This window comes from Sphaeramia orbicularis, unplaced genomic scaffold (genome assembly GCF_902148855.1).
Source record: "Sphaeramia orbicularis unplaced genomic scaffold, fSphaOr1.1, whole genome shotgun sequence".
Taxonomy (NCBI): domain Eukaryota; kingdom Metazoa; phylum Chordata; class Actinopteri; order Kurtiformes; family Apogonidae; genus Sphaeramia; species Sphaeramia orbicularis.
In genome coordinates, this window is record NW_021941558.1 from 152359 (window position 1) to 174024 (window position 21666).

The following is a 21666-nucleotide window of genomic DNA, read 5'->3' on the forward strand; positions in this document are numbered from 1 at the left end:
CCCAGGTCCGCTGATCCACACATCACTACCGCTCACTGCGCTGCATATTTTCATGTATAAAGATGAGAGTATCCACATGAGCTGAATGAAGGCTAGTGCACTGTCGGGTGATGGAAGAGAGAGAGAACAACACACGACTAGTCGACTCCAACAGAGCAACGTCGACTTGTGCCACAGACATCGACGTGTCAACAAACCGACTTTTCACTTAATGCCCTAGTATATACAGAAATGTTTACTATACCCATGTTTGGTATTGTTTTTGGTTTTTTTTCAGCACAACTTCATCTATATCATCTGTCTATTATTTTTTCACTTTAACCTACTATAAAAACACAAAAGGACAAAAAACACACAAAATAGATAAAATCCGATTTGAAAAATGTATAGAATTTGTTGCATAAATAACACACAGATGTTTAACGAACCTTTTCAAAGACTTTAAAAGTGAATATTGGTTCCAAATATTAGATATAGAAAATTAAAATTGTAATAAAGACTATACTCAAATATTTGACATAAAAGCAGATTTTTACATAGGCGTGTTCTCTGGTCCCCCCCCCCCGACCCCCCCGGTCCTCCTGGTTTCCTCATCTGGTTCAGGTGGGGGTCATCCTCACGCTTACCTGTGATGCTAATCCAGTCTGTGGATTAGAATCTGCAGATTCTGCCAGTTTTTTCTGTTTTGAAAAAGGACAAAAAATGACGTAGATATGGTCAGAAATCTAACGCCCCCCCACCTCATTTTCATACTTTTATCATGTTAGTTTGCTCTGGTTTCAAACCGTCATATCTTCAGTTGTATTTACTCTATTAACATCAAATAAAAAGTGGGAGAGTGTTTGGAGTCTGCACTTTTGATTGCAGTTGTCCCCAGTGGTCTACATGACCAACTCCTGACACTGCGACGTGTTGAAAATGCAGTTCCATGTCTGTGTTCTTCAGTCTCAGTCTCTTTCCTTGTTCTCTTTCTTTCCTCTGATGCAGTCACTCTGTCACAGCAGATTCATGTGAACAGCTGATGTTGGCTGGATTTGGTACTGGTGTTATTTGTTACTGGTATTATGTGGGTGGACATGGTGTATGATATTCTGTTCATGCTTTCTTTTCTTATATTCATCATTTAATAGGTTGTATGTATTTTATTTATTTATTTTTTTGTAGTTTTGTTTTTTTTTGTTTTGTTTTTTCTCTCTCTTCTGCCCAGTTTTACTCAGTTCTGGTTGTAGTTATTGTTTCCATTATAATTATCACCATGGTTGTTACTGTTTGTGTTGTTGATACTTTCTTGTGAGGGTCTTCGCCACCTTCTTCTTTCTTGCTCTCTCCCCCCCTCCCCCTACCATCACCACCACACACACACACACACACACACACACACACACACACACACACACGCGTCAGATCCAGCATCGAAATGTGGTTCAACAAAACTCATAATAAAGTCAGTAGAATATCAAGGGGAGCCTCATATACTTTATGAAGTTTCCCTTGGCAAAGCAAATGTGTTCAGCACCAAAAGGAGACAGACTACCATTCTGCTGTTAGGATGAAGGACAAGACAAGTTAAAAAAAAAAAAAAGAAAATGTCATGTGACTAGGTGACTGTGGACTGTTAAGGGTTAACATGTGCCCTTGTGTGTGTCCTTGTGTTTGGACCTGCACAGCTCAGTCACCATCCACAGATCCTTCAGCAGGATCATGTGGCAGCGTGCCTTAAACACATATTACACATACACACAGATCCTCACATGACACAGACACCCTGATGTACAACATACCCGTGACCAGAGATAAAGCTAGCATGTGCTAATTATAGCCACCCTAACTGAACATCTCTACCGGGAATATCATATGGCAATATTTGCACTACACACAGCATAAAACCACAATTAACCTTCAGTGGTGGAAAACATTTCAACATATGGAACTTGTGATGAAAGTTTCCAAATGTCTGCCTTGTGTCAGGGTGGTTGAAATAAACCCAGTCAGTCGAACCAATCTATTTTATATGGTTGAAATTAATAAACCACAGGTTGTCTCAGTTTACATTAAATGTTCTCTTTGTTCCTGTTAATATCTCCAAAGCAATGTTTACAGCAGAACTAACGTCAAGCAACTAAACTCTAAACTGTTTTTTTTGCTTCAGAGCACATAATGTCATTCTGTTGCATAAATATTCATTATTTTCCAAACATTTCCGCTTTGGCCTGACACACCAGTGCATTAAGTTTTATTCGTGCTGTTGCATGCTACATAGGATGCAGGTTTAGTTTATTTAAAGTTTGACATCAGCATAATTGTGCCAACAGTTGTCCAGCTGAATCCCCAGAGTGGCTCTGGCTGCACACAGACTTCAGCCTCTATTCTCTGTCAGTGGAGCAGCACACGCTCTAATGTTGGCTTTTCAAAAACACTCTCATACTTAAATCTGCAATTAACGTGGAGAGGTGATGTGTTTAAAAACATACTGTTTTCTTTTTTTTTCTTTTGGGGGGGGGGGGGGGGGGGGGGGGGGGGGCTTTTAGATGTAATTGTGAAAGGTTTTGGATGAACACTAGTGCACTAAGGCAGTGCATTAAACTGAGGATTTTCTGCAGTGTTAAGAATGACACATACGGGGAATTAAAAAAACACAGATATTTGATATTAGAGGGATATTCACAGCACTTTAGTATCGGTCTTCAAAATTCATGTTCCCTATAACTTTGAAAATCTATATCTTTGTGATGTCTCAGTACTAGAACGGAGGGAGGATACAAAATTATTGACTAAAGTCCAAGCCCAACCCCTCCCCCCCCCAAAATTACTTTTTCAACCCTGAAAATGTGGGGTTTTTGTCAATTTTCAAACCTTCTTCACTTTTGATAAAGTACAGTGTGTCAGTCTGCTCCTGTTGGGCCCTTCAGTGTGTTTCTGTGAGACATGTCATGTCTTCAGAGTGCTGTGAACTACAAAAGGTCCAATTCTAGGTCAAAGGTCACCCAAATGGTCCAAATGCATATTTGATGGAACTCAGCTGTTCATGTGGGTTCTTCTAAATGTTGGGCTCAGGTTCTCTCCTCAGAACACATCTACTGACCACAAACAACTGACATTCAATCAGACACATTCAGCACAACTGTTTCCTCATGTATTCTGCACAGACATGAAAACAGAACGGACAGCAGTTTGACAGCACTGACATTTACATGAATATGTCCTGCTGGTGACCTTTAACCTCCAACATGACCTTGACATCAGACTGTTCCTAGTCCACAGTACTCTTATGATACAGTCTGGCACTGACAGGATCATGAACTGTCCATCATGAACATATTTATACACTGAACCGGACCAAAGAGTGGAGGAGCTGAAAGAGGAGATTTACAGAGTTAAAAAAAGTAACTTTCAGGGTGGTGGTGGGTGGGGGTTTGGATGAAAATTTCAAAAAAATTACACAGGAGTGCTTAGAACATCTTGTTGCATCAGAAAATCAGGGCTAATGTGGTATTTGATATTAAACCCCCCCCCCCCCCCCTCCCATCCAGTACATGTGTGTCAGAACAAGAACATTACACCCCCACTCACATGTACACATACACAAAAAAAAGGGGGAGGAGGAGGTCTGTCTACTTACTTAACATTAAAATAATTTATAAAGGGCTGCCAAATTGAATAAAATAACTTTACGTTATCTTTTAGTGAAAACTGGATTTTCTCCAAATGTAAGTGTTGCAGAATGTCTTTGATCAGAGCCTGAGTTGGAGGAGTTTGGTTCTTCCAGTTGAACAGAATAAAACGTCTGGCCGGTAGTGTCACAAACTTCAAAAGTGAGGCATTTTTACCCGTCCACTTCGGTTCCTACAGTTGAGGAATAGTTCCATTTCCACATTAAATATCTTGGCAAGTTGACAGGACCAATATTTTCAGAAATATTAGTTTTTTTGGAATACAATCGCCTTACAGTCACAGAAGTGCAGTACTACACTATATGGGTTTTTCTAAGGCCGATGCTGATTTTAAAAAATTCAGCCGATTTTTTTTTTTTTAGGCTGATATATAAGGCCATTTTTTTTTGTTTATTTTTTTTAATTCTTTGTTTATTTGGGAAAAAAAATTAATACAGAACTTCCCTTATGGGTACAATTCAATTTCCACACTTAAAATGGAAAGAAGATGCTAATCCAAGATTTTAGTCAAATGTAGAACAAATAAAATAAATAAATAAAGAAAAGTGGGCTGGAGGAGAGGGCTTGCTCCAATACTTCATCAAGATAAAACACATTAAGCTGTGTAAGTTTACATTAACCTAAACAGAAATGTATATCATATAAATGTTTTCACATCAATAAGACCTTTTTTTTTTTCTTTTTTTTTCTTCTTTTTTTTTTAAAGTACATTGACTGTAAAATACCTTTGAAACACTCACAGTTAAGATTTTTATGCAGCAATATAAATGAAATTATTAACACACGTACACAAAGTACTGTTTAAACATTTATTGAACTTCCAGTGCTGCCCACACAGGTGCCTGAGCAAATATCTAAGAACATTTTTACTACTGATCAAATATTGGTTTTAAAAAAAATAATTATGCCCGATATTGGAAAAAAAAAAATCAGCCTATCAGTCTACCTCTAAACAAAACTTCATCAGTATGTGATAACAAATATAGTTCTGTATTGAAATGTTGCAAGTTTCAGGTGTAGATGAGGTTCAGGTCACTTTTTTCTGGTTAAAAGGTCTAGTTTTCTGTTCGGAACAAACACTAAATCAGTCACTTGCATTTACTAGTCAGCGGCAGCTAAAGACCACAGAACCGTCATATTATGTGTGATGTTAATGTAGTGGGATGGTTGAGCCGGAGCCAAGGTTAAGCAGGCGTTTCACTAGGAGCTCTTTAGTTTTGCTCATTTTGCTTCGTGTGACAGAAAGAGGTCAGAGATGAGGAATTACAGTGTGGTTTGTGAGGTCACTGTTGGTGTGTGTGCATGCATGCATTGGGCGGAGCGGGGGGGTGGGGGTGGTTGGTGTTGCAGGTGTTTTCACAGCTGTGTGTGTGAACTTTTGTCAGCGTGTGTGTGTACGTACATTCAGGCATATATTTGTACGTCCTGGCACAAGCGCACACGTGACAGAGGCTGAGAAATCCTCCTCCGTTTCCACCAAAGCTAAAACGCGACCAGAACCACCTAATCCACAACAGTTGTGGTTAGGGGTTTTCTCCAAAGTACAAAGACAGTTTCAATTTGAGTGGTAATGAAATAAGTCCAGTACCCGCCGTTCATGCAGCTTTAGCCTGTGACCCTGCGTAAAGGACAACAGACAGGAGACTCCTTTATTTAAGCCGAGAGCGCTCTTTATGAAAGTACACACCTGTGGTTGGAGGCATTTACACCAGGGCTCTCCAACTCCTGTTCTTCCAGGTTCCACATTCAGTCTGATCTGATCTGCAGTGGACCCAACCAGTCAAATAAGAACAGAAGAACCTAGAAATAATGACAACTGACAATTTATGTCTGTGTTTGAGTGAAAAAAAATTCTTCTCCCACCCCTTGTTTTCTTCAGTTTCTTGTTCACTTTAATTCCTGGTCCAACTACAGGTCCATTAGTTTGGACAAATATAATGAAACCAACACAAACAGCTCGTAGTAGTTGAATGTCACAGCTGATATCTATGCATTGAACATGTTTCCTGGATAAAAACCCAAATCCCTTCAGTTCTTCCATCAGTATCTATGTCATTGTACTGACAAAAACAGTGCTTTGATTCATTCCAAGTTTTCTGTTGTGTCTGTTTTAGTCACATGACACACACAGGAGTTAGGACTGGAGTACATAACCAGGGTGTTTATGACTTTGGATGGAAAACATTTTCTGCAACCGTACATTTATGTTATCAGTATACAGAGTGATCATCTTTGAGGTTGAGGCTCTTACACAATCTAACTCAGTTTGCTTCTAGTTTTCTCTGGTTGACGGAGGCCTGGGCTGTGTGTGATGCTTTCTGTTATTATCTGGCAAGAAACTGATTTTGAACCGACATTATTAAAATATTTACAACGTCTAAATCAGGGTTCTCAAACTCCTGTTCTTTCAGGTTCCACATTCAGTCTGATTTGATCTGCAGTGGACCCAACCAGTAAAATAAGAACCTAGAAATAATGACAACTGACAATTTATGTCTGTGTTTTAGTGCAAAGAAACTATATGAAATTGCTTACTTTTATAAACTATCAAAACAAAAAAGATGTGAATAATCTGAAAAAAATTACATTTCTTCAGAAAAATCTGTGTAATTTTCTCAGTCTTCTTCCTCCACTTCTCATTAGTCCATGTGCATTCTGGATCAGATCTCCAAAGACACTAAACACTGAGGAACAGGAAGAAAAGAGTTCAAACTGGACTGAATTTAATACAGACATTTCAGGTTGGACACATTTGTTCAGGTTAGTCACATTTTATTGGTACAGGAGAGTTTGGAAATGGAAAGATTTCAGAATTTAATTTGATTTTTTGCACTAAAACAAAGACAAATATTTGTACAGGGTGGGGAAGCAAAATTTACACTGAACATTTAGTTGTTTTTTCTCAGCAGACACTACGTCAGTTGTTTTGAACCCAAACATATACTGATGTCATAATCATACCTAACACTATTATCCATACCTTTTCACAAACTTTTGCCCATATGAGTAATCAGGAAAGCAAACGTCAAAGAGTGTGTGATTTGCTGAATGCACTCGTCACACCAAAGGAGATTTCAAAAATAGTTGGAGTGTCCATAAAGACTGTTTATAATGGAAAGAAGAGAATGACTATGAGCAAAACTATTACCAGAAAGTCTGGAAGATACTATTAAAGAAGAATGGGAGAAGTTGTCACCCCAATATTTGAGGAACATTTGCGCAAGTTTCAGGAAGCGTGTGAAGGCAGTTATTGAGAAAGAAGGAGGACACATAGAATAAAAACATTTTCTATTATGGACATTTTCTTGTGGCAAATAAATTCTCATGACTTTCACTAAACTAATTGGTCATACACTGTCTTTCAATCCCTGCCTCAAAATATTGTACATTTTGCTTCCCCACCCTGTAGTTGTCATTATTTACAGGCATAATGTAATATTATTTTTTCCCATCAAACCCAGTAGTAAATCTGCAGTCATTCTTTTTTGTGGGTTCTTCTGCTGTTGTTATTTGACTGTAGATCAGATTGAACCTGAACTAAAATGAGTTCCACAGCCTGGACTGTGGAATTTATACACTTTGGAAATTCATCCCAGGGGTCGGACTGGAACCTTTGGGGGGACGCATTTGGGCCCTGGACACATGTTTGACAGCCCTGCTTTAGGGCCTTCAGCAGACCTCAGCAGCGTGCTCACTGTCCTCTGCAGACGCTGGAGTACAGTTGGAACGCTGCTCCGTGGACGGCCCGTGTATGAACGCTGCTTTACCGTTATCTGTTGGATGAACACACACAGGCCTTCTTTGTTTGAAGCGGGCACACACTGCACACGGCGTCCACACTGGAGCTCTGCATTAGCACCACATGTATTTTTACAACACACCAGCAGGACCAGTGATTGGAGCGGCTCTCAGGTTTCATGCTAATTATGGAAAGGAGCAGTAAAAACATAGGTCATTTTCTCCATGTTCATAATTACCAAACTCTTCAACAACTTCAGTTTTCTGTGTTTTTTTTTTCCACTGTTTGCTTCCTGAACTACTGCTGGATCTCAGCTCCACCAGACCTTCATTAGATTCTGCTGTGGTTTTATTACCCCTGGGCTAATGTCTGGACCCAGGGCTGTTGTAGTGGTTTTGTCATCTGTCTGTCCATTCAATGATGTAATCACATTATCTGAAGAATGCACAGGGTTCATACGAATATTTGAAATCCTGGAAAATGCTAGAATTTCAATGTTGTGTTTTCAAGGTCTGAGAAGTGCTTGAATTTTAGTTGAAGTGCTTCAAAGGGCTCGCAGTTATAACTCTGTGATGTGATTTATTCATTTGTTCAATTCTAATCTTTATTTCAAACATGTAGACAGTGAAATCAAAAGAAAACCAACCAACAAATATCAGTAATAATACACAAAAGGTTGATAAGTGAACAAAAGAGAAAAGACAAAAAAAATTTAAAATAAGTGAAATTAAACATGCTCGAAAAGGAGTAGGAAGACGCAAAAACTTATATACTCTTATCCTCAGTCCCCAATTTATTTTTAATATTAACTCTGCCAGGTTACATGGCAAGCTAAAAGCTACTTACACAGAAGTGATACACTTTGAAAAATAAAACTTTACGTCAAAAAAGTAAATTCCAGGTGTTCTCAGGTACATTTTTATTTGAATCTTTGTCTCTTTGGTGCAAGTGTGTCTGAAGAACACCAAGTGACTTCCCTTATTTTGAATAAAACTGTGTTCTCCATTATTTTCTAAATTTTTTGCTATTATGAAACATCATTTTAGATGTTTATAGCATGAAACAGTGTACATCATGTGATTAAAAAGTTAAAATAAATTATTTTATAGTATATGTATTCCTGTATTCCTCCATGACAGTTTTTATCCATCCACCATCGGACTTTTGAACGCCTGCAAAAACCTCAGACTGTAAAAACATAAAACACTCGCACCCTCTAGTGTAATATTCTGAGCAGACCTCAGCTACAGTGTTTACCTTTATTTATCTATTTAATGCGGCTGTTTTGCACGTACATCTGATTTATTTATTTAGTTAGTTAGTTAGTTAGTTATTTTACACATCATAAAACAGCAAGAGAAAATTAAAAAAAACAAAATTCAAACAAGTAACATCATTGTGCGGGAGAGGTTAGAAGCCCAAAAAGGCTTATATGAATACCTCCAACGGAAATGAACAATACACAGAGAAAAAAAAAGAAAAAAGAATTAAAAATACAATATAACTGAATTAATAAACTAAAGGAAAAACAATAAAAATGCAAATCACATTACAAATCATCACATCAAATGATATACAGTCTTACATTTTTTCATGAATTAGAGTCCTTTTCAGGTGCTTTTTAAACAATGATAAAGAAGATGTTAAACATACACCACATCTGGCACATACAACTTTACACATTTAAATTATTTTAATTATATATATCTTTTTTAAAAATCTTTTTATTTTTATGTTTTTTTTTATCTAAGTGTTTTTATCGTGGCCAAAAATGCATTGTGATTTCGTTCTGCAGTGCATCTCTGATGTAATGTTTGAATGACGATAAAGAAATCTGTCTACCTCTCTATCTAGATATGGATTTGACCCCAGTGTTAAGGATTTGCACAGGAAAAATTTGAAAATGACCCTTAAAAGTGCTTGAAAAGTGCTTGAATTCGATCTTGAAAAATGTGTACGAACCCTGAATGCACTGAGATATCTGCACCAAATTGGCATGGAGCAGACCAATATTGAAAATAGGTGACCTTGACCTTTTTTTCCAAGGTTAAATGGCGTCAAATTCAGATTTATTAATTGTCATTCAATAAAACATCCCAGATGCTGTTACAGAACGAAATAGCAAAATGCACAGCACAAAATAAAAACACAGAAAAAAATCCTGAAAACACCAACTAAAAACAACCCATATATATGATCAAATATTAAAAGCTGCAATAAAATAAATAAGTTAGTAAAGGTGAAACAAAAAAAACAACAAAAAATTTGCACAATGGAGGGGTCACAATTGCACTTATTATTGCACATTCTGTATTGCACTGCACCCCCTCAACTTTTGTTTAGCAGTCTCACAGCTGTTGGATTAAAACTATTTACAAATCTGGCAGTTTTGCTCCTCAGGCTCCGGAAGCGTTTCCCTGAGGGCAGGAGGGAAAACAGTTTGTTGAAGGGGTGGGAGGTGTCTCCAACAATACAAATATAAATGTGTAATAAGTTTCACACAAAGACAATCTAATCTAAATTATAGGGCAGGAGCTTTCAACAGAATCTTACTCTATATTTGGCGGTAGGATTAAAAGTGCACAGTGCGTTATGTTTTCACATTATTGTGGGGAAAAAAGTCATTTTAAATGTGTGAAGGACTTTGACTGGAAGTGATCCAAGCCTGTCTTTGTGTAGGAGTGGAGTTCATACATGTACATAAGACGAACATCACCACAGTTTCAAACGACAGTCTAAACTTCTGTTCAAAAGCAGCTCATGTAAGTTCAGCGGTTGCATAATGAGCTGAAATGACAGCGCCTTCAAGTAGATCGTGACAGACTGAAAAAGAGAAAATAAGGAGTTTGTTTTTGTCAGTCCAATCTTGCTTTGGGCGGTCGCTGAAACAACACAGCTTTAACATGTGTTTCTGCTGTCCTTGACTTTTCTGTGTGTTTGTCAAATGCAGATTGAAGCCATCGACAGGAAGGAAGCGACGAAAGTCATGACGGAGACGTTCTACGCAGCGATATTTGGATATGACGAGGTGAGAGACGTGAACACGAGCATGACAGATAAACACACAGGTTTTAATATGAAACAGTGTCTGGACTAAAAGATGGGATATTTACTGTTCTGTTCTGTGGAAACATCCGGTAGGTTTGTAATGAATGCCTCACTGGTACCACAGTGATTGAATCGGACTTTTTTCCTGCCTCTGTTGTCAGAGGTTGGACATTTATGAGTTTGAGCCAGTTCACTGTAAAAATCTAAATGTGTCCAAGTGTATTTGTTTCATTTCTGTTCCAAGTATCTAATAAATAATTATAAAATCAGACAGAATCCCCTCCAGAGGAACTGTACACTGAGATACAAGAACTGATGTACAGACAACAGATCTGCAACATCTGATTTACACTGATCTGAACAAGAGCATTTACACTGGTTCCACTGGAAGAGTTTTTTGCTTAATTCAAGATTTTTTTTTTTTTTGCTTTATTCAAGATTTTTTTTGCTTAATTTAAGTTTTTTTTTGCTTGATTCCAGATTTTTTACTTAATGCAAGATTTTTTTTTTGCTTAATTCCAGATTTTTTGCTTTATTCAACATTTTTTTGCTTAATTCAAGATTTTTTTTTTTTTTGCTTAATTTAAGATTACTATTTTTTGCTTAATTCAAGATTTCTTTTCCTTAATTCAAGCAAAAAAGAAAAAAAAAAACTCTTCCAGTGGAACCAGTGTAAATGCTGTTGTTCAGATCAGTGTAACTCAGATGTTGCAGATCTCTTGTCTGTAAATCAGTTCTTCTGTCTCAGTGTACAGTTCCTCTGGAGGGGATTCTGTCGGATTTTCAGTGGGATCAGATATTTGGAACAGAAATGACACAAATACACTTGGACACATTTAGATTTTTTCCATTGTAGTCCTTACTGAGCAGAAACTGTCGTGTCTTTGTCCACAGTGGACAGTGTGTGTGTGTGTGTGTGTGTGTGTGTGTGTGTGTCCTCTACGGTGCAGGTTGATAATGCTCTGAATGTGTGTCTGCAGGGAATTGTGTCAGATGACAGTATTCTGGCTGCAGCTCTGTGGAGAAACCTGTTCAACTACCAGTGTGAGGACCCCAAACAGCTGGAGTTAATGGTGGAATATGTACGCAAACAGGTGCGTGGTCCACATTTGTCCAGTTTGTGTGTGTATTTGTGCGTGTTTGTGTTCCCCTTTCATGTATAAATGTAGTCCATGTTTTGCAAATTTGCCGTTTTCCTCTTTTTTCTTTTTTTTTTTGGAGAACTCGTGCTTTCATTGAAAGCACACATCAGCAGATCATCAGACTCCTGCTGTTTCACATTGCTTTTCTCCACATCACAGCTTCTCTTCATGTGCCCTCCTGCTGTCTTTGAAAGATAAGCAGAGCACTTTTACAGACTGCATGGGAAAATATGTGCAAGACAAGAAAAGGAAACACAAGTAAAGAGAAAATAAAATAAAGTCACCGAACACTGGGGAAAGACTGACTATTGAATGTGACAAAGAACTTATTACTCATAATCCTTTCAGCACAATGTGAAAAATGTGAGCGTAGATATTTGCTGAAATCAATTTAACTGGTTTTATTTGATGTAATAGAAAAGATCGTGAGCATTTGGCCTCTGATCATACAGCGTACATTTGGTTTAAAAGGTCTGTTTTTACATGGAAATACAGGATTTTTAAGACAGTGCTGAATAATATAAGCTGTGAGGCCATGCTTATGTGTTCAGTGGTGTGGGTTAGCCCATATGAACATGTTCTGCTGATGAGGAAATAATTACCAAGAATTATCATACGTCTGTCTGTTACGCTACAAGGTTATTATCGTTAACGAAATGACGAAAACTAGAATTGTAAAAACATTTTCATTAACCGAAATAAATAAAAACTGCAATTAAAAGAAAAAACCCATAACTAACTGAAATTGTATTGTGTGTTTACTAAACTAACTAAAATGGATAAAAATTCTGGATTAAATTCCCTTGGTTTTGGTCTTTGTCAATGTCAGATTGATGTTAAATGGATTTCTTTGTCTCTCTCAGTTTTCTGTGCTGTCTCCATACGACACTTTTTGCTCCGTCACTTGTGTTCACTTGTGGTTTCCAGTCGTCTTCTGGTCCCCACTCTACCTGGAAACATGGAGACTAAAGCAGCAGAGTCCTGTCTGGGATTGATTTGAATAGGAGCACAGAGAAGAAGAGAAAAGAGACCACTGAACTACAACTGAACTACAACTGAACTACAACTGAACTACAACTAAGCATTTAGGAAAAAAAAAGAGAAAACTAATAAAAATTATCAAACCTGCTCTAAAACTGAATTAAAACGAACTGAATTAGAGAAAAAAAGTCAAAACTAAATAAAACTAAACTAGAATGAAAAATCCAAAACTATTAGAACGTTGTTCCGCTAGTGCGAAAACGTATGCGATTGATGATACGACTGCGGCAGGATGAGTAAGGCCTCCACACTATGGAACTAATGGAAACACTGCATCAATATGTGCAGGAATTTGAGGACTGATGTTCAGTTCATCTAGATGTTGTAAATATTTTAATGTCGGTTCAAAATCAGTTTCTTGCCAGATAACGATAACAGAAAGCATCACACACAGCCCAGGCCTCTGTCAACCAGAGAAAACTAGAAGTAAACTGAGTTAGATTGTGTAAGAGCCTCAGCCTCAAAGATGATCACCCTGTACATCGATAACATGAATGTACAGTCGCAGAAAAAATTATTAGACCATCTAAAGCAGGGCTGTTAAACTCCTGTTCTTTCAGGTTCCACATTCAGTTTGATCTGATCTGCAGTGGACCCAACCAGTCAAATAAGAACAGAAGAACCTAGAAATAATTACAACTGACAATTTATGTCTGTGTTTTAGTGCAAAAAAAACATTAAATTATGAAAATACTTACTTTTATAAACTATCCAAACAAAAAAGATGTGAAGAACCTGAAAAAAATTGCATTTCTTCAGTAAAATCAGTGTAATTTTCCCAGTCTTCTTCCTCCACTTCTCATTAGTCCATGTGCATTCTGGATCAGATCTCCAAAGACACTAAACACTGAGGAACAGGAAGAAAAGAGTTCAAACTGGACTGAATTTAATACAGACATTTCAGGTTGGACACATTTGTTGAGGTTAGTCACATTTTATTGGTACAGGAGAGTTTGGAAATGGAAAGAGTTTCTGAACACCTCACACATTCAGTTTGTTCTTGGTTCTTGGTAGAACATGCTGTTGAACACCAGGTCCATTGGTCCTATTTTTGTCATACTTTTATTCCCACTTCCACTGCTCCATGTTCTAGGCCTGAACCCCACACCAAAGTTACAGTAGTTTTGGATTTTTCATTCTAGTTTAGTTTTATTTAGTTTTGACTTTTTTTTTTTCTAGTTCAGTTCGTTTTAATTCATTTTTAGAGAAGGTTTGATAGTTTATATTAGTTTTCGTTTTTTTCTAAATGCATAGTTGTAGTTCAGTTTCACTTTAGTTGTAGTTCAGTTGTAGTTCAGTTGTAGTTGTAGTTTAGTTGTAGTTTAGTTGTAGTTTAGTTGTAGTTCAGTTGTAGTTCAGTTGTAGTTCAGTTTCACTTTAGTTGTAGTTCAGTTGTAGTTTAGTTGTAGTTTAGTTGTAGTTCAGTTGTAGTTCAGTTTCACTTTAGTTGTAGTTCAGTTGTAGTTTAGTTGTAGTTCAGTTGTAGTTCCGTTGTAGTTCCGGTGTAGTTCAGTTGTAGTTCAGTTGTAGTTCAGTTGTAGTTCAGTGGTCTCTTTTCTCTTCTTCTCTGTGCTCCTATTCAAATCAATCCCAGACAGGACTCTGCTGCTTTAGTCTCCATGTTTCCAGGTAGAGTGGGGACCAGAAGACGACTGGAAACCACAAGTGAACACAAGTGACGGAGCAAAAAGTGTCGTATGGAGACAGCACAGAAAACTGAGAGAGACAAAGAAATCCACTGAACATCAATCTGACATTGACAAAGACCAAAACCAAGGGAATCTGATCCAGAATTTGTATCTGTTTTAGTTAGTTTAGTAAACACACAATACAGTTTCAGTTAGTTATGAGTTTTCTTTTAATTATATTTTTATTTATTTCAGTTAATGAAAATGTTTTTTCTATTCTAGTTTTGGTCATTTGGTTAGTTTTCATTAACGATAATAACCTTGGTCCACACCAGTTTAGTTTAGGCCCAGTGTTCTCTGTCAGTGTCAGCAGGATTTACTCAGAGCTTCAACCCGACCCTCTCATTTCGACCCATTTCCGCCCCCCCCCCCCCCGTGCTCTGTATATTTTCTTTGCCTCAGTCAGATTGAAAACACTCTGGTGCTTTTGGAAACACCTGCAGGCCTCCATCTGCTGCACAGGTCATATGATCCTGTACCTCAGCTTTGCTTTTAACTTGTAATTTCTTTCCTCTCTGCCAGCTTTTATTGATTCTGTCTTCATGCGTGTTTGTTATCCTTCCTTACTGCTTAATACTCCACCTACGTTTGCATTTGGACTTTTCTCACGTTCACCAGCAGCAGGTGGTGTAAACAAGACCGGACTGCCGCTCACACCCAGGTTATTATCAACGAACAAAAATGAACAAAAGGACCAAAACTAGAACTGAACTAACATTTTATTAACTGGAATAAATAAAAAACTATAATTAAAAGAAAAAAACGTAACTGAAACTGTATTGTGTGTTTACTAAACTAACTAAAACAGATACAAATTCTGGATCAAATTCCCTTGGTTTTGGTCTTTGTCAATGTCAGATTGATGTTCAGTGGATTTCTTTGTCTCTCAGTTTTCTGTGCTGTCTCCATACGACACTTTTTGCTCCGTCACTTGTGTTCACTTGTGGTTTCCAGTCGTCTTCTGGTCCCCACTCTACCTGGAAACATGGAGACTAAAGCAGCAGAGTCCTGTCTGGGATTGATTTGAATAGGAGCACAGAGAAGAAGAGAAAAGAGACCACTGAACTACAACTGAACTACAACTGAACTACAACTGAACTACAACTAAACTACAACTGAACTAAAACTAAACTACAACTAAACTACAACTGAACTACAACTAAACTACAACTAAACTACAACTAAAGTAAAACTAAACTACAACTAAACTAAAACTAAGCCTTTAGAAAAAAAAAGAAAACTAATAAAAACTATCAAACCTGCTCTAAAAATGAATTAAAACAAAGTGAATTAGAGAAAGAAAAAGAACAAAAGTATTAGAAACTAGTAAACCTGCTCTAAAAACTGATTAAAACTACTGATGTCACCATCTGGAGTTTTTTGCTTCCAGTCCAATTTTTTTTCAGATTAGTTTTGCTGATTCCGTTCTTATACTTATCCAATAACAACTTTTTACGATAAAATTTAGATTTAAATTTGCAGTAATTATTTATAGTTTATTATTCTATTATTTGTCTGTAGATCCCAGTCGGTCTGAATGTGGAACCTGAACTAAAACAACTGTGACACCTTTGACTCTGAAGAACTTTGGGATCCTTTGTACTCTTTGTAAGTTCAGACTGTGGACACATTAGACCCTGTGGTGGGCTGGTTTTGGTCTGTGGGCTGTATGTTTACCACTGCTGCAGTGTGTCTGTGGACAGGTCTGTCCAGGTGTTCTATGGGGGTGAGTCCTGCGCTGTACGTTAGTGATGGGCAGATCAGTGGGTTACTCGCAGGTCGGGTTCGGGTGGGTCGAATAATTCCACAAAAGCCCCACAGGTTAAAAAAACAACAGCGCACACATCACTACCAGACCTTAAAGTGAAACTTACAGATGCTTCACTCATTCCTCTAAGTCTCCTGCTGATGTGCAGATCATTTTTCATTTTCCCTACCTTCAGAAACTTTAATTTGAGGGGGCGGGACATGTGCCCCCCCCACCCCAGATCCAGATCGGCCCGATCTTCTGACAAAATTCAATCTGATCTTCTAAAAAATGCCAGATCGGCAGCCGATACCGATCTGTAGATGGGATCAGGACATCCCAAATTAAAACGAACTGAATTAGAGGAAAAAAAGTCAAACCTAAATAGAAGTAAAGTAGAATAAACAATCCAAAATGATTAGAACCTCAGCTCACACACACACACACACACACACACACACATACCTGTGTCAGGTCCTCATTACACACATAAACTCATTCCCAGTTGTGTACAGTTGCTGGTGTAAACCCCAGTCCTGCAGAGCAGTGTGTGCTTTAAACTCACATTTTATATTCAACGTGTGAACATGATTCAAGAGAAGTTGAGCTGCACAGTTAAATGAACTCCAGTAGAAGATGTGCACGTGTACATGACAGCTTAGTTTCCTGTGTGCAGTTGAATTGTTCTGTGTTCACAGTAAACCAGAGCAGTGACACTCACACACATGTTGGATGTGCAGGTCTGGTGGAACACATTCATGAACGGCACAGAACAAACTAAAGCGGACTTCTGTTTCTGACCGTGGTTCAGTGACGCTGACACTGATGCTCATCAAACTGGAGTCCTTCAGCAGTTTAAAGGAGACACACTGACTGGAAAAACAATCTAATCTGGAACAGAAATGACACAAATCCACTGGGTCAGATTTAGAGTTCTACAGTGTTTGAACTATTATGCCGCAGTTCCACTACACGGTACCAGCACAACTCGACTCAACTCGTCCTTTTTGCATTTCCATTACATAAAAGGACCTGGACTCTGGTACCTGGTCCTAGTTTTTTGGTCTCTCCTCCTCTGAGGTTCCAGGACTGTTGACCAGGTACTAAAGGTGACACTGTGTAAACACTGCAGACCTCTGATTGGTCAGAGTGGTGTGTGTGCCCCGCCCTTTTCCAGTAAATCTGTCAGTAGGTGAATCCACATGATGACAGTCTGTAAAACTACACCATGGTTTGTCCAGGAGGTTCAGACGCAAACATTCAGCAGGAGTTTGACCAGACAACAGGCAACCAGTGAGTTTATCAGCAACTGTGAGCAGAGCACACAGAAGGAACGCACCGCATCGCTATGACAACCAGGGACTGGAAAGAGGGAGGATCTGGAATGGAAAGGGTCTGGAATAGGACCTGGTACCAGAGTGGAAAGGGTCTGGAATAGGACCTGGTACCAGAGTGGAAAGGGTCTGGAATAGGACCTGGTACCAGAGTGGAACCGGTCTGGAATAGGACCTAGTACCAGAGTGGAACCGGTTCCATGTAGTGAAACGCAGCATTAGGGTCCAAATACACAAGTAAAAGAACCACAGACTACTAAAAGTGGGTTCAAATATGAACCCTTCAAAGTCATTCTTCATTTTTCAGTGTGTAGTTGTGTTGTTGTGGTGCTCTGCTGTTTGCTGGACTCCATCCACAGGAGGTGTAAATGTACTGAACTGTGCTCAGGTAGCTGCAGGAACACAGGCTCTTTGATTCAGACGGACTGTTATCAGCACCTGATAGTTCACAGAACATCTGCCACTGAGTCTGCACAGGGACACAGAGGGGGAGGGAACAGCAGCAGGCTGGAGGAGGAGCCAACAGGGGGTCTGGACCCAGGACAGGGTCTGCACATGGACAGGGGTTCAGGTTCTGGACATGGACAGGGGTTCAGGTTCTGCACATGGACAGATGTTCAGGTTCAGAACATGGACAGGGGTTCAGGTTCTACACATGGACAGGGGTTCAGGTTCTGGACATGGACAGGGGTTCAGGTTCTGCACATGGACAGGGGTTCAGGTTCTGGACATGGACAGGGGTTCAGGTTCTACACATGGACAGGGGTTCAGGTTCTGGACATGGACAGGGGTTCAGGTTCTGCACATGGACAGGGGTTCAGGTTCTACACATGGACAGGGGTTCAGGTTCTGCACATGGACAGGGGTTCAGGTTCTGCACATGGACAGGGGTTCAGGTTCTGGACATGGACAGGGGTTCAGGTTCTGCACATGGACAGATGTTCAGGTTCAGAACATGGACAGGGGTTCAGGTTCTACACATGGACAGGGGTTCAGGTTCTGGACATGGACAGGGGTTCAGGTTCTGCACATGGACAGGGGTTCAGGTTCTGGACATGGACAGGGGTTCAGGTTCTGCACATGGACAGGGGTTCAGGTTCTGCACATGGACAGGGGTTCAGGTTCTGCACATGGACAGGGGTTCAGGTTCTGGACATGGACAGGGGTTCAGGTTCTGCACATGGACAGGGGTTCAGGTTCTGGACATGGACAGGGGTTCAGGTTCTGCACATGGACAGGGGTTCAGGTTCTGGACATGGACAGGGGTTCAGGTTCTGGACATGGACAGGGGTTCAGGTTCTGCACATGGACAGGGGTTCAGGTTCTGCACATGGACAGGGGTTCAGGTTCTGGACATGGACAGGGGTTCAGGTTCTGCACATGGACAGGGGTTCAGGTTCTGGACATGGACAGGGGTTCAGGTTCTGGACATGGACAGGGGTTCAGGTTCTGCACATGGACAGGGGTTCAGGTTCTGCACATGGACAGGGGTTCAGGTTCTGAGTATTAACCCATGAAAGGACAGGCATGTACCTGCAGCTGCTGCAGACACTAAATGAGTCTGCCTCATTACTAGGGATGCAAATCATTGATTAATTCATTAATCATTACTAAGTTGCCCTTATCGATCGATAAATGATTAATTGATAAGCGGCGATTTTCCTGAGAACCTGAATGTGGTTTTCAATACGGTCTGAGTAAAAGCTACATGTAGTTTGTGTACTTCATGTCCTGTTCCTTCTGCTGGAGTTACTGATCCACTGGACACAGTCAGTGTTTCTGTGGAATTCATCTGTTAACGTGGTGGTCTGTAATTTGGGCGGGGGGGTGGGGGGGGCGGTACGCATGCGCATTTTGTCGGGGGGGGGGGGGGGGTTACTCGGCTGTACGTGCACAGTTCACCCAGGGGATGTGTGTGTGTTGGTTGGTAACCGTGCACATACTTTTGTCCCTTTCCGTCCTTCTAATACTATGGGGGTACAGGCCGGTGCAGTCTGCCCCCCCCCCCCCCCCCCCCGCTGAAGTGAAAGTGAAGCTTTTCACTCGTTCCTCTTCCTCCTGAAGCTCCACAGATGCCTTCCACACCTGGGTCAGCAGCCTGTGTTCACCCTGAACCCTGTGTAGCTGTGCCACTTTGTCTGTTCTTTACTTCTCAGCCTTTTCTGGATCATCTCTGACGTTTTGTTTAGATGTCACAGTCTCCATGTTCCAGAAGCAGATTTAAGTCAGATACAAACAAACATATTTACATGTACGCACACTCACATTTATCTACATGTACAACTGACTGTGGGCGTGTCCATAACGCACACACTGCTCTGTTTGTTTAATCCATCTGTGTGTGTGTGTGTATTTGTGTGTGTGTGTGTGTGTGTGTGTGTATTTGTGTGTGTGTGTGTGTGTGTGTGTGCAGATGCAGTTCATCGACGCTCTGGATGGAGACGACCTTCTGCTGACAGGAGAGGTGAAGTGGCGTCCTCTGGTGGAGGCCAACGCACAGAGCATCCTGAAGGTGGCCACGCCCACCTACAACGACACCGGACTGTGAGACCGGACAGGCCACGCCCCCTCCCATCCACGGGCCACGCCCCCTCCTGTCCACGCTCCTCCTCCTGCTCCGCCCTCCTCCTCTAACCTGTACTCAGTTTGTTCTGACCGGAGCAGGGCTTTACTTCTGTCTTTTCTTCTCTTCCACCCCTTTTTCTTCCTGTATACCTCCAAAACAGCTGCTGCTCCTTCTTCGTCTTCTTCTCCTCTTCCTCCTCCTCCTCTTCCTCCCTCTCTTTTCCTAAGCTGTTGGTGCAGTCTCAGTTAAACACAGGATAAAACAGTCAGGGATGTTTTTTCAGATCCAGTTTTCTCTCCTTTATCCAAACTCCCGCTCATCTACAAAGTCAAACCACATCAGCTGGAGACTTCACTGGTCCAAAAACAAGTAGGAAATGCCATACACCATGTCCACCATGATCTTCCTCCTGTTGGGTCTGAGAGCTTCTGCTGCGAAAAAACCATTGAACTGTGTGTAGAGGAAAACCAGCAGAAGAAAACAGCGTGGAGCCTGTGTATTTATATTCATCTGTTTTCCCCTGAACTTCCAGACTGTATTTATGAAGCCTGTGTTCCTGCTCATGTTTACACTCTGTTTCCTCACACTCTTCACTGCGCATTGAAGAGTTTCAGCTCAAAACATGTGACAGCTTCAAGTTAACGGGTTCCAGGAAATAGTCAGTACCTCCTCTAGATGAACTCTGCTCTGTATCTGTGTGTGTGTGTGTGTGTGTGTGTGTGTGTGTGTATCGCCACCATTCGTCTGGATCTTCTGTTCGTTTTTTCCCATGATGCTCTCAGACCCAAACAGGAAGTTCAGTTTTGTACAGACCTGGATGTCATCACTGTCAGAAAATAAAGAGACTTTTCTGTTTTTAAAAGGTCCAATAAAATGTTCTCTGGATGTGTACAAGCGCGTTTCTGTGTTTGTTTTGGCTTCAAATCCATGAAAATATCTGCATTTGAATGTTGGCTTTGTAAGGTCTGATTTTAGTTGGACCCTCAAAGACCCAGACTTACTCTTATGTAAAACCCAAATGATGACTTCTACATATTTAACTTTTGAAGTGTTTTATCACCATTTATTAGAATATTTTGTTTGCATTTTTACTACTACTAGTACTAACACTACTTACTACTGATCTTAATTCAAGATTTTTTTTTTTCCTTCAACACTTTTTGCTTATTTCAAGATTTTTTTTGCTTAATGCAAGATTTTTTTTTTTTTTTGCTTAATTCTTTTTTTTGCTTAATTCTTTTTTTTTTGCTTAATTCTTTTTTTTTGCTTAATTCTTTTTTTTGCTTAATTCCAGATTTTTTTTTCCTTAATTCAATATTTTTTTGCTCATTTCAAGACTTTTTTTTTTTTTGCTTAATTCAATTTTTTTTTTTTCTTAATTCAAGATTTTTTTTTTTTTTTTTTTTTTGCTTAAAGACTTTTTTTTTTTTTTTGCTTAATTCAAGATTTTTTTTTTTTTTTTTTTCTTAAAGACTTTTTTTTTTTTTTTTTGCTTCAAGATTTTTTTTTCTTTTTTTTTGCTTAATTCTTTTTTTTTTGCTTAATTCTTTTTTTTTGCTTAATTCTTTTTTTTGCTTAATTCCAGATTTTTTTTTCCTTAATTCAATATTTTTTTGCTCATTTCAAGACTTTTTTTTTTTTTTTTTGCTTAATTCAATTTTTTTTTTTTTCTTAATTCAAGATTTTTTTT

At 39.4% G+C, this 21666-nt stretch overlaps 1 protein-coding gene across 1 annotated transcript in view; it reads left to right on the forward strand.

Moving 5' to 3' along the window:
* LOC115416093 (ubiquinol-cytochrome-c reductase complex assembly factor 1-like) overlaps positions 1 to 20868 on the forward strand; it is a 53023-nt gene extending 32155 nt beyond the window's left edge. The window contains exons 7-9 of the mRNA XM_030129800.1: positions 10361 to 10438; positions 11439 to 11552; positions 19824 to 20868. Of these exons, the coding sequence (XP_029985660.1) occupies positions 10361 to 10438; positions 11439 to 11552; positions 19824 to 19958 (327 nt within the window). The 3' untranslated portion in view covers positions 19959 to 20868. The remainder of the gene's footprint in view (positions 1 to 10360; positions 10439 to 11438; positions 11553 to 19823) is intronic.
* Positions 20869 to 21666: the final 798 nt, after the last annotated feature.